A 12321-nucleotide genomic window follows, 5' to 3' on the forward strand; every position below is an offset into this window, starting at 1 on the left:
AGCTTTGCCAATAAAAATCACTTGGGGTGATAGGTTCTCTCTGAGATGCACATAAGCAGTGGTTCAGCGTGCACAAATCTGCGGCATCGGAAATAAATAAACGCGGACTGATTGCCAAAGAGCAGTTTATCCGTGCCGGCATCCATAACTCAGGAGGACCTTTCCACTGAGGCCGGCTACTGGCGTTGTTAGCACTAATTGACCAGCGCGGAGGCTAAAAGACGCCCACGGCGGGCGCTGCGGGAAGTCGAAGGGTAAGCGGATTAGCCCCGCCGCGCCCACACGTGCACGTGAGACACGTGTGCAGCACGGGCCACGTGGCTGATGGAGGCGGCGGCACGATTAGTTAACAAATTAAAATAAGAGTCTCACACGATAGGTGTAAAAATAGGAATGGAGATATAAACGTGAAGCCGTCGTATCACTTTAGCAGCACCTTTATTTATCCTAACAACCGCGCAATGACACGATCATTAACTTTTCTGGAAGCGTTTCATTCCCATTCACGCTCACAAGTCAAAGACGCTCATAGAGGCAGGTACACGCTGCCGACGTCTCTATAAGGAAGTCAAATGGTGCCAAGGCACGAACTACATAAATACAGTTTAAAACCATGTAACGAGCGTCGTGCGTCAAACAGCATAGGGCATTTAAAGAAATGTTGCCACGCCGCAACCGTCGCTTAACTTAGACATGGCATGAAACATCATCGATTCATAAGGCGGCGCATCGTCGCGCGTTCCTTATGATTCAAAGGTAATTAGGATTAAGGCCGGGTACGCATATAGCTACTTCAAACACCTATTGAAATAGACATATGCAGCTTCCAGAAGTATGAAGCTGGCAAGAAGCTCAACCACGCATAAATATATGGCCACAATATTACGTTATCGGAGGACTCGTATGATTGTGGGAGCAGACGAGCACCTGAGCTACCAAAAAGCTGCCGTGCTCGTTGCATGAGTACCAATGCTTAGGTCCGCAATCTTTGCAACCATGGCCACTAGTACTTACTTGGTCTCGACTGCCTCTATCACAACACTTGCAATAAGGTTGCCGCCACAAAAACTGTTTAAAATTTTTGGTGGCAATGTCTTTCACACTTCACACTATAATCCTGCAACCATAAGGACGCTGAAAACGAAAAATTATGTCTTTTCGTCACCGTTGTTCCCTTGTAAGGCAAGTTTGCCAACGGCTGTTAGCTGCCACTGGTTTCACCCTGAGCCCGTCCCTTGCGACCAGCTCTCTCAAAACGAGCCGTTCAGGGCCCGCACGCCGGTGATGGCACTCCACAGTTCGATGACAAACTCATCTGTGAAGCCGAACGCCTCCAGCTCCGAGTTGTCCAGCGCCTCAGCGAACTGTTCCGGACTGCGCTTGTTCTCCCCGAGCTCCCAGATCTGGGCGGCTGTGGAGATGACAGAGAGAGAGCGGGGTTTTACTCATAGGCACAATCAGAGTCAAAGCGATTACGTCCGGTCAGAGGTCATTACGTCAGGTCAGGGTCACCTGAACGTAATCGTTTTCACCTTTGCACGGTAGAGTGTACTTAAATATCGGCTTCATTACGACGTTGTTTTATTATGTATCGTTTGTATCTTAGCTATTTTTATAATGCGTTACTTTTTACCTGTATTGATAATTGATATTTGATTTATCATATTGAATGAAATTAGGTCGTAAATTTACCAAGTTCTCCGTCGCTGATTCCCAGGAAGCCGTCCAGGAGTTCGTTGATCTTGTCTGTGCCGGCCTCCGTCAGATCGGTCGGCTAGCAAAATAAAAACAGACCATGTGATAAGGACTGAACAGACCGTGCGGTCCCATAGGCGCATGCCACAGCTGCCAGCACGCCGCACGGGTGCACGCGAGAAACACATTGGAGGTGAGAACAAAACAAGCAGTGATCGAGTTGGCGTGGACAACGGTAGAACACGTGGCTCATAAATTACTGCTGAACTTTACGGCTGGGTGACTGACTATGTTGGGCAGCCATGATAAAGAGTAGGTAATCATATTCTCAAAAAAAAAAAAAAAAACAAGCAATATCATTGGTGTCTTGCGATTATTATCATAAACAAGAGGAACAATGGTTAATTCAACGATTAATTTAGAAATACATTAGACACTAAATATTCAGGGTTTTTCGCTCATGAGGCAAAAGTCTCCACGCTTTCGCAGCGTCGCACCACCACACACGACCGTCCAGTCACACATGAGTGATCACAGACGCCGGTAAATCCTTCTCGGCGCCCATTTCTACCAGCGTGGGCCTAATGCGGGCGTAGGCACGCACCCGAGCCGGCCGTTCCCCTCCGCTGCACCCGCACACCCTGCCGGCTGGTGGGGCGGCGGGTCAGGGCGCCCATTAGCCCGCCGAGACCGACATGCGGCGCCTGGGTGACCCCAGTGTGGGCACACTGACTGACCGAGCGGCAGACGGACAGATGGATAGAGGGAAGGACTCTGTACTCACCGCCTGTTCCACCACTGCTGGTCCGTTGGCTCGGAATCGTAGTGTCGCCTTCCCCGAGCCGTACTGGGGAGCTTTGCTGCCCGACTTCGGGCCGGACCGGGGCCCGATATTGGCTGAAATGAGCCAAAGGAGGAATTAGATAGCTGGCATATTTCATTAAAATAGAAAAGGAAGCGGATTGCAAAACTTCTAAAGTCCTTGATATATAAGCGACAACGACAAAAACCTGAATTAAGCAGATTAACTTTTAGAGAAAAAATGTAAGAATTCCCTGAAGAAATCACAATCATTCGCCTAGGGATCAATCGGCTTTACAATTACAGCGTCCCCAAATTCAACCACGAAGCACCATGACGGCCGACAGCTCTCAATAATAATTTTCGATGGTTACATTCATGTAAATCGCAATGACTAGGACTCATTTCAGTGCAATTTGTAGTATGTACAGCTCTCATTCCTTCCACCACACCACGTCACGCCTGACGTCACTCACCGAATCCTGCCGTGAGCGGTTCCACGGCCCTGAGTGTGAATGTGGTGCCCACGGGGATCTCCTTCAGCATTCTGGCGACGTCAAAGTGCCGGCAGCCCACCAGACTGACGTCATCAATCCTCTCCACGTGATCTCCGACCTGCCGAACGGACATGGGGGGAGGGGGCAAGTGTGAGTAGGTGCGGCAGTTTTAGTCAGAAGGAAGGCACCATACGACAAGACGCCGCTGACATATGAAGGGTATTCATGTCTAGCTAGCCATGGAATAACATGACGAAAAAAAGATACTGATATACGATTGTAGCAGAAGCGCTTATCGGATCAGCAAATATTTCAATAATATCCATTGCAAATAAATTACCTATCACACATCCCCGTAGGCCGTGTCTAATGTCTAATCTTTTTAAACGTGTGTCCATCACTTTGCTGACATAATGGTCCCATGTGGCTTACACCTGACCAATGACCAGCCTACAACCTTCCCCCCTCGCTGCGCTCCGCTTCGTGCCAGAGCATCGCTAAGCGTGTTCACAGTTCAGTGTATCGTCTGTGCCCCGTACAGACGATAGTACCGACCGAGGGTACACGATAAGGACACGTCTAACGCCTCCTCGCTCTGTGGTAGATATCGTATCTCCCTCCCCCGATCTCAGGCTTTACAGGAAGGACAGAGGGGCCGGGGTGACGTGAGCTTTCCAAGAAGCGATTTGAACTAATCGAAAATAAACGGGGCTGTGAAGTGTAGATACTAGATGTGGAATGTGATTCGCCAAAAGTGGTTGATTGAAGGCACCTTGCTTTTCAGCGATGGCTCCTCATCTCTCCCCACCTTGATGTGACCTATCTTGTCAGTGCCCCTCCCATATCCCACCTCGATGTTAACCCTATTAGTGGCAGGCTCCTGGCTACCCCCTATTAGTGGCAGGGGGGGGGGGCTGTTTACGACCCCCCCCCCCTTGATATCTCTAGATCTAACGGGCCGATTTTCAAAATTCAAACGGCATTCGATTTCGCTCAACGAGATCTACATTTCTAAAAAAAATAAAATTAAAAAATGTCAATAGAGGGGGGAAGAGGGTAGAGGGGGGTAAAAACGGGCAAGTTGCACATACATTTTAGACTGTTTATCACGGCCAGGTTTCTGAACCAATCTTAACGCAACTTTTGCCGATCGATAGAGAATGAACCAGGAATTCACATGGATCCTAAAAATATGCATTTTCAAAAATCATAGGCGGATACAGATCATTGAGATTGGGGGTACACAAAAAGTATAGTAAATAAGGTTTTTGTTGGTACTGTTTCTAAAAAGGGTGGCAATGGTCTTGTTATGTTACAATTTTCTTATGAGAGAACGACTAAAATTGTATTGGTCATGCATAGGCGGTGTCAGGGCACCTATGTTGGGAGGTAAAAAATAACCCCCTTTTTGGACGCCTGGATCCGCCTATTATAGCAAAAACGTGTCAAAAGAGGATGCACAATAACTTTGTATATGTTATCACATGATACCTTTCATTCACTGTTCGTAAAACTGGTGCAGCATCGTGATCTTCGCCCAAATGACTCGCTTCACGAATAGGACCCCCCAATTCCCAGTGCTCTGGAGCCGCCCCTGGTAAAGTTATGAACTTGAAATTTTCAGGGAATATGCCCAATTTAGTTTTAGGAAAAGTCAGAAAATTTCAGCATCGTAGCTTCAGCGGTTTCGGAGATATTCCCGAAAAACCTGAGGGGTGGATAAAAACAACCCCCCCTGCCACTAATAGGGTTAACTAGCCACTACCCACCCTGCCCCACTCACAATTTCCCACATTGATGTGACCTAACCGGTTTGCCCCTCCCTCCCCACCTTGATGTGACCTATCTGGTCAGCCCCACCCACATCCCACCTTGAGACTTGATGTGACCTATCCAGTATCCAATCTGTCCCATTTATTTCCTTACCTTGATGTGCCCTATCCGGTCTATGACGCTGTCCTCCTTGATGCGCTTGATGAAGGCGTAGCCGGCCCCGTTGTCGGTGATGGTCAGACCCAGGGCGTCCTCGGTTTTGGTGATCTCTACCTCCTTCGCCTGACCTGACCGGGTAAACAGTATTCGGTCAGCCATCACGGACGCACTACCGTACGGGAGGATATTTAAGAATTGCAGGCAATACAATATTTCAAACCGTGCCGAGGTATCCACTTTTCAATGACGAATTAAAACGACTCTAAGCTTAGATGCATCGCCTTGGATGTATTCATAAAAAGCAAACATGACAAAAAGAAACGAGACATACCTAATGTTTGAAACTGAAATTCAGGCGATACACTTGAGGGATAAATCATTTGAATTAGGCGATACACTTGAGGGATAAATCGTTTGAATTAGACATGAGCAAAACAAGTATTTGATCAGGCATGTCAATCAACGAGGCGGCAACACAAGTACACAGCCAGCAGATCGCGTGGAGCCTGGAGACGGTTTCTACTGGATTCGTTCTTAAATATATATTTGGTAGTCACAATAATATTGTATCGGCAATAAAAACCAGCGCGCTGTTATTAACGTCATACGGCGCGCCGCAAGCCTACCTTTCTTGTGTGCGAAAATGAAGTCGTCCAAGCCGATCTGGGCTCCCAATAGCTTATTCATGTCGACCTTGTGTGTATTTAATGTGCAAAACAGAATCTGAAACCAGAAGAGAGAAACAAATAGTCAACACAACGCACGCCAACATGAAAGAAAGCTAGCAGCACCAAGCAATGAATAATGGAAAAAAGGCATAATAAGGGATTTGTTATTATCATCACAGGATAGTTCAAACTTTAAATCTCTGAGGGTTGGCTCACCAAATCCATCTATGTTTGTGGCGCTATCAAGCACAGCAAAGACATGCCCGGTCACACATGGCTGTCCTTACTCCTTTCCCACAGGCTAATGCATATTTTGGCCATATATCCTAACCGTCTCCCATTTTCAGTCTTACACTGGTGTCCCACGAGGCTTCATCAGTCCCTTCCGACCTCATGAGGTCGCATCGAACCCTCCCGGTCGGCCGGTGGCCCCAAAGAACACGTGGGTGGCCAGATGGGAAGGGTTCCCAGTCTCACACGGCCCGGGCTGTCCCCTCCCGGTCCCATGGCAGACATTTAATTAACGCCGGTGACAGATCGGATTGTAAGGGCTCCGGCGCCGTCTGGGCTGTGAGTCGGGTTAGAAATCTTGACACATGTCACTGTGCCTAAAGTCATACCGTCATGTCATCTCATAATGCCAGAGCGAATCCATCATCCGATTCACGGAGCATGAGCTTACTTACTCCAATTGCTATATGCTATACTAAAGCATATGTGCTGCAGCAATCGAAGGAAATGTCCCATGCCCATACAGGCATGGCATGTAACATTTCATGAGCCAAGTTTGACCATCACATTGCATTACTGGTGAGAAACTATGTCCATCACTCAAACCATTACCACATATATCCCCTAGGCTCGGATGCCTTCAGAGCAAAGTTTTCAGTCGTCGCTCTGAAACCGGCGGTACAGGCACGTGCCAGCCTCCCCTCCCTCCTTCCCCTCAGGCTACTCGGCATTACGCATCACGGACCGACTCCTCCCCCTCCCCCCTCCGCTTCCTGTTCTACTTCCGGGGATGGACACACCCCGCGGTGGCCCGCACACGGTCGACGGGCTTCGCACGGGTGGATATATGGGTGTCGGGAGTGGGTCAAATCGGGCTGCGGCGGCGGCGTACTGATGAATGTTTGTAAAAGCCATGGGGAAGAGAGGAGTCGTGTAAAAAGTGTCACCGACTCACCTGTCGCAGCAATAGGTAGGCACTCCGGAAATTTTTGGGAAAATCTGCAGCTAGACAAGGTTAAAAAAATATATCTTTTTGCTGTTGATCGTCAGAAAAAAAACGTAAAAATGTTCTACGGTGGATTTAAGAAATGGAGTGGCAGTACGAGTCAGCCGACCGCAAAAGCCTGTGATGACACACTGGACTCCCGAGTCAGGTCGGACGCAGGCCGCCTGGTCGGGAAGCCCTGCTATGCCCGATCCTAACGGATCGACAGTCGGCCGGTCTGCCGGACCCGGCCCCAGCCCAGGGCTGAGCTGGGACCCCCGACTGCAGCCCAGGGGTGACTGGGGCCCCGCCCCAGCTGAGGACTCAGTGCTGAACTGGACCCGACTGTAGCCCAGGGCGGAGCTGGGGCAACAGCTGGGGGCTCGGAGCTGGGACAACAGCTGGGGGCTCGGAGCTGGGACAATGGCTGGGGGCTCGGAGCTGGGACAACAGCTGGGGGCTCGGAGCTGAGCTGCACGCAGCGGAAGGCTCAGGACTGAACTGGGACCCCCAGCTGAGGGCTCAGGGCTGAGTTGAGGCCCTGCAGTTGCAGCCCAGGGCAAGAGCAGAGCTGAGTGGGGCGGACACTGCGGGGTAGTGAAAGTCACAAAGCTTCACAGGAACGCGGTGGCCGGCAGATGAGAGGCAGATGAGAGCCAGGGCAGCCACCAGAGCGGATGAATGTAAGTCAGGTTGAACAGTCGTCACACCAGCCAGTCACCAGTAACCGACAAACTGACCACTGCAAGGCTTCTACACAACCCTATCAGTTTTGTCTCCATGCTCCCTTCTTCGCGGCATTGCCGGTGTGCCGGTGACCATCCCAACCTGCTGCGAGAGACAAGCAGCAGCTGCGGCTCGGAAACACAACACCACACCACCGGCGCCGGCTCTCTGCGTGACGGACAGACACAGCAGACAGCAGCCGGCCGGCCGGCCGGCCCGGTGACCCGCATTCCAGCCACCTGTTCACCGACAGGCTGCCGTCTGTGCTCGATGGGCTGTGAGTGTGTGAGCTGAGTCACAGCACGGCGTGTGTAATTGTATGTGTGATGGTGTGTTGTTCACTGTTCACTAATAATTAGAGCATCTGAGCAGACCGGCGGAAGGCGAGGGCTGTGCTATACGGAGTGCGCTTCTATGGCTTCTTCCAGGGGGCAGTGAACTGTGGTGCTAATGACCAACAGGCGACGCAGATAACGTATGTATGTAGCTGGGACTTTGATGTAAAAAAGTGATCAGAAACGTGGTACAAAGTGATAAACAGGGACGGAGGACTAAACGGCTGTAGAGTCAGCGGCTGTATGAATACAGCTGTTCAGTCGGACGACTGAAAAGTGCCGGCCTCGTGCTTACTGACAGATATCGGGCGTTGAGTGAGTTAAAGGTAGACTGCCACCTTTTTTCACAAAACGGTTTTCACTAGAGCTGAGCCACCTATGTCCCAGACTGAAGTCGGTTTTCCGAAATTCGAACCCGTTTGCGAGAAATCGGAGACCAAAGTTCAGTTTGATGCCATTTTTTTAGTCCAAGAAAACCGACATCTCTACTGTTTATCGATAACTTTGAAACATGAATTTTCTTATCTTTTGGCAAATATATGTCAAAACTTTGATTGTTTCGAGATCAGAGAAGAATTTGGGAGTGTCAAAATAAAAGTTAAACTTATATATTCAGTAGTTCATTTTTTCCAAAAAAGTGTGGGAAATGGGGTTTAACATGGGCCAGACCCATTCCAAATGAGCCATGATTTTTAAATGTTTTACGAAGTTAAATGCAAAATAAATTAAACATGGCCAATTTCTTATGAAATCATATATTAGTAAATCATAAAATACCTTACTTTTTCAAATAAAATGTAATAATCTTATGACCTTGAAGTCTAGTGATGTGTATACAATGTCGCTAGACATTAACCGATTGATAATTGTATGATAATCGATAATTTTTTTCGCGATTCACGTGATGATACTTTGTCAGGTGAATTCTAAAATTTTGTTTTGTCCAGGGAATAAATCATAGGCCGATCTGAGAAAACTTTTTGAAGGTGGCAGTCTTCCTTTAACATTAAAAGCGAAACAAAGCAATGCGTGACATTTCAACGTCCTGACAACCGAAAAGGCTGTGACCCCTGTCACACCACCACTTCACCCGCCATTGACCCCTCATCCTGTGATGATGGCAGGCGTGATGATGCAGAACTAGCATCAGGGCCGATGGCTTTCTCTGTGCCTCTGACACAGGAAGGAACCATTAATAACTGGCGTCCAGTCGTCCGGAACCGGCAGTGCCCGGTCGCGCACGGCTGACACCGTTTACAGGCTGTTAATTTATCGTGGGAGAGACGTAACGGCTGGGTGAACTGTGACTTGCAAACATTACGAGCCGTACAACATCCCCACATCAGAGTACGTTAGAAGTTTGAACGTTATTTGCCTATGACCTATCATGCCTTTGTTGATCAGCTGGGCGGAAACAATTCGATTGCAACGATCGGGGACGGTCTTTTAACCCGCGCACCGACGGGGGTCTGCGCCAACTTCGCACCGACGGGGGGGGGGGCGGATGACCGCCCCCCTGATATCTCGAGAACGAAGCAAGATAGCGACAAGCGGTAAACGGCATCGGATACGCACGGACAAGGTCTACAATTTTTACTAAGGTCATTTTCAGGTCAGGTCAAAGATGACGTCACAGGGGTCGAAAAAGTCAAAATGGCGGCGCTAGATATGGAGAGTTTTTCTCGAATAACTTTCGAATTAGTCAAGCTAGGAACAAAATAAGGGCAGAATCGTGATCCTCTCGTCAATCCGCATCGAATGATATATATGTTGACCTCGAAAGGTCAAGGTCAAAGGTTGACCTCAGGTCACGTGACTTCGAGGTCATCATGTATATCATTCGATGCGTCTTGATGAGCTAAACACAATGAGACCATCCGCGCGGCTGTATCTTGTTCCTGTACGGAGTTATTTGCAAAAAAACCTTTGGTGACCTTTGATGACGTCACATGACCTTACAGCTGCCCAACAGCAAAACAGACCTCAAGGCTCAAGGTAGTGAAGGTTGATCGTATATGAAGTCATGTATGGTATATGTGGCCATTCCGACCCCTTCTAGTGGTAAAAACAGGGAGTTGATTTTTCCCCCATTGACTTATAATGGGGAGGTCGAGAAATTGACCTGACCTTAGGTCACCGACATCAAAATTCCGAGATAAACAAATTGTAGCTACTAATGATCTAATAACATCCTGCGACTTTCAAAGGCCTCCGACATCTACTGTAGCTCTGGCACGGTGGCAAAGTTGCAAAAAAGTGACTTGAGGTTGGGTCATTCAAAGTGACCTGGTGACCTGACCTTAAAAGTTAGGAGGTTCAAACTTGCACACCATGTGTAAAATTGATGAAAGAATAGTCGTACCAAATTTCGCGCCGCGTATTCCCGCTATCCGCGAAAAATCACAGGGGCGGGCGGATATCCGCCCCCCCGTCGGTGCGCGTGTTAAATGCAGCCATTATTCAGCAAAAATAACAACGACTTGCAAATCCAAAGGGAAAGTAGTTGATGGGAATATCTTTAGTCTGTCAGCACGAGCCATGCAGATGCTAGAGCACTCATTGAACGCTGTGCCATCTCGGGCTACCGCTCAGCCGTTTAACTGGGTCGTGCGACCATATGCGCCACCAATGTGAGAGTCACTGTCTGGCGACCGCTCGTTGACCACCCAGTGACCGTGCAGTGACCGTCCAGTGACCATGCAGCGGTCGGTGACTGATGGGTCTTTGTCCAGTCACGGGACGGTGTCAGCAAACCGTCACGGCGTGCCTCAGAGTCACGAGCCGGGTGACAGCCGTCACGGGACGAGTCACAATGGTTCGGGAGGGGAGAGAGAGGAGAGGGGAGTGGGGAGGAGATGGGAGGGGAGGGGAGGGGTTACATACCGCAGCGTGCAACTCGGGAAGGGAGAAGTGAGGGGTAACGACGGGTCTAGAGAGTCGGGTAACCAGAACTACGGGTAAACTCAATGAATGCCGAGTGCCGACAAACCTGGGGAAGGGTCATTAGAGAACAACATCGAAAGAAAGTACTTGCACATTGCACAGAGCCGTTAGAAAACGGTCATTAGTCGTCACCATAGGCCAAGGAAGGCGGCAGGAGTACAAGCGGATATGATGAACTGACACTATGGGCAGGGAGTGTGTGCGTATGAGTTTGGGGTGGGGTGTCTATTGTGTTCAAGAAGTGCATTGTGCAACGAATAATGCATATCCGGCCAAAGTGTATCACAAAGACAATCGATTTCATTCAGCTTAGCCATGACAGCGGTCCTATCTCGTGCCGCTGCCGATAGTCGAAAAATTTTATCTGACCGATAGAAAGCCGATTGTCCCGTTATCTGAGTGCCCTGACATGGGCCACCCGGATGCATCAAGCACCAAGTCCAACCAGAGCGCCGTGGGTTGGGAGCTGGGACCGCAGCGCGGCGGAGCCTCACCTCTGAGACCGGCAGCTTGTAGCACTCGGCGATGCGCTGGTAGAGCTCCTTGACGTTGCCGAAGCCGGAGATGATGCCGGTCGGACTGCCGTGCGCCAGCTGGCAGTGAAACTGCAGCTTGGGCTGCGGTGGCGTGGCTGGTCGCGGCGGCGGCGGCGCCGGGTAGCTGGGCGGCGCACTCTGGGGCGGTCGCTCCCGCCGCGGCGCCGCGTGAGGGGAAGGAGAGGGCGAGTCGTCGAGAGGCGGGGCTGACGGAGCCACACCGTTCGCCCCACTCTCGCCGTCCCTCCTGCGGGATTTACCGAACAGCGGCATGGTCCGACGCGCCGCGACCTGCGTCACTCGTCACACAGCTCAACTCACACACGCGTCACTGCCGTCACACAATTCACACCACGCCGTCACCTGTGCCCGCCTGTGACGCTGGCCACTGCAGAGCTATCTCTCTCTCTGCGACCAGCGCCGCGCGGCACAGCGTTATCCAGCCGAGCTGATAAGCCGGGAACGCCCCGCCGGCCACCCCGCACTCAGCTGACTGCAGAACGACGGCCGGCTGACAGCGACGAGCGGCCGACCGTGACGGGAGCGACGCGACGATGGGACGACGGCGAGTCTCCAGCGAAGGCGGCGATGGGATGAGAGTCTGGGAGAGGATGTGACGGCGGCGGTCCGGATGACGACTGAGGCGGAACTCCGGCGCTGCCGCCCTCGTCTCGCGCCGGACAAGTGGCCGCAATCATGGTCTGGTCACGGGCTATGGGACCGTGCGACACCTGTCATCGGTGGGGCAGGTGCGGTGCCGTGCTGCCATCTAGTGACAGGATGAGAGGTAGGGTCTCCGAAAATAGCCGGTAGGAGCGCCGGTGAGGTCCGGGTCCGAGAGATCTGTGGAAGGTAGACAAGTGACAACCGGAGTGAGCGAAAATCAGGACAGGGACTGGGCTGGTAACGATGAAAGGCATGTGTTGAGCGCAAATGAGAGGAGCAGACTTTAACAGTACGAATGGGCGATGA

The 12321-nt window shown here is 50.7% G+C and overlaps 1 protein-coding gene across 1 annotated transcript; it reads right to left on the reverse strand.

Annotated features, from left to right (window-relative positions):
* Window positions 1–419: 419 nt before the first annotated feature.
* On the reverse strand, window positions 420–12194 carry LOC122383996 (PDZ domain-containing protein GIPC3-like). The gene is made up of 7 exons (XM_043370918.1): window positions 11308–12194; window positions 5552–5648; window positions 4920–5053; window positions 2973–3111; window positions 2480–2592; window positions 1693–1774; window positions 420–1411 (listed from the first exon to the last, which is right to left on the reverse strand). Exons 1-7 carry the CDS (start codon window positions 11620–11622, stop codon window positions 1251–1253), a joined length of 1041 nt encoding a protein of 346 aa, XP_043226853.1. The 5' UTR covers window positions 11623–12194; the 3' UTR covers window positions 420–1250.
* Window positions 12195–12321: the final 127 nt, after the last annotated feature.

The sequence above is a fragment of the Amphibalanus amphitrite genome, unplaced genomic scaffold (assembly GCF_019059575.1).
Source record: "Amphibalanus amphitrite isolate SeventyFive unplaced genomic scaffold, NRLGWU_Aamphi_draft 000179F_arrow, whole genome shotgun sequence".
In the NCBI taxonomy this organism is placed as follows: Eukaryota; Metazoa; Arthropoda; class Thecostraca; order Balanomorpha; family Balanidae; genus Amphibalanus; species Amphibalanus amphitrite.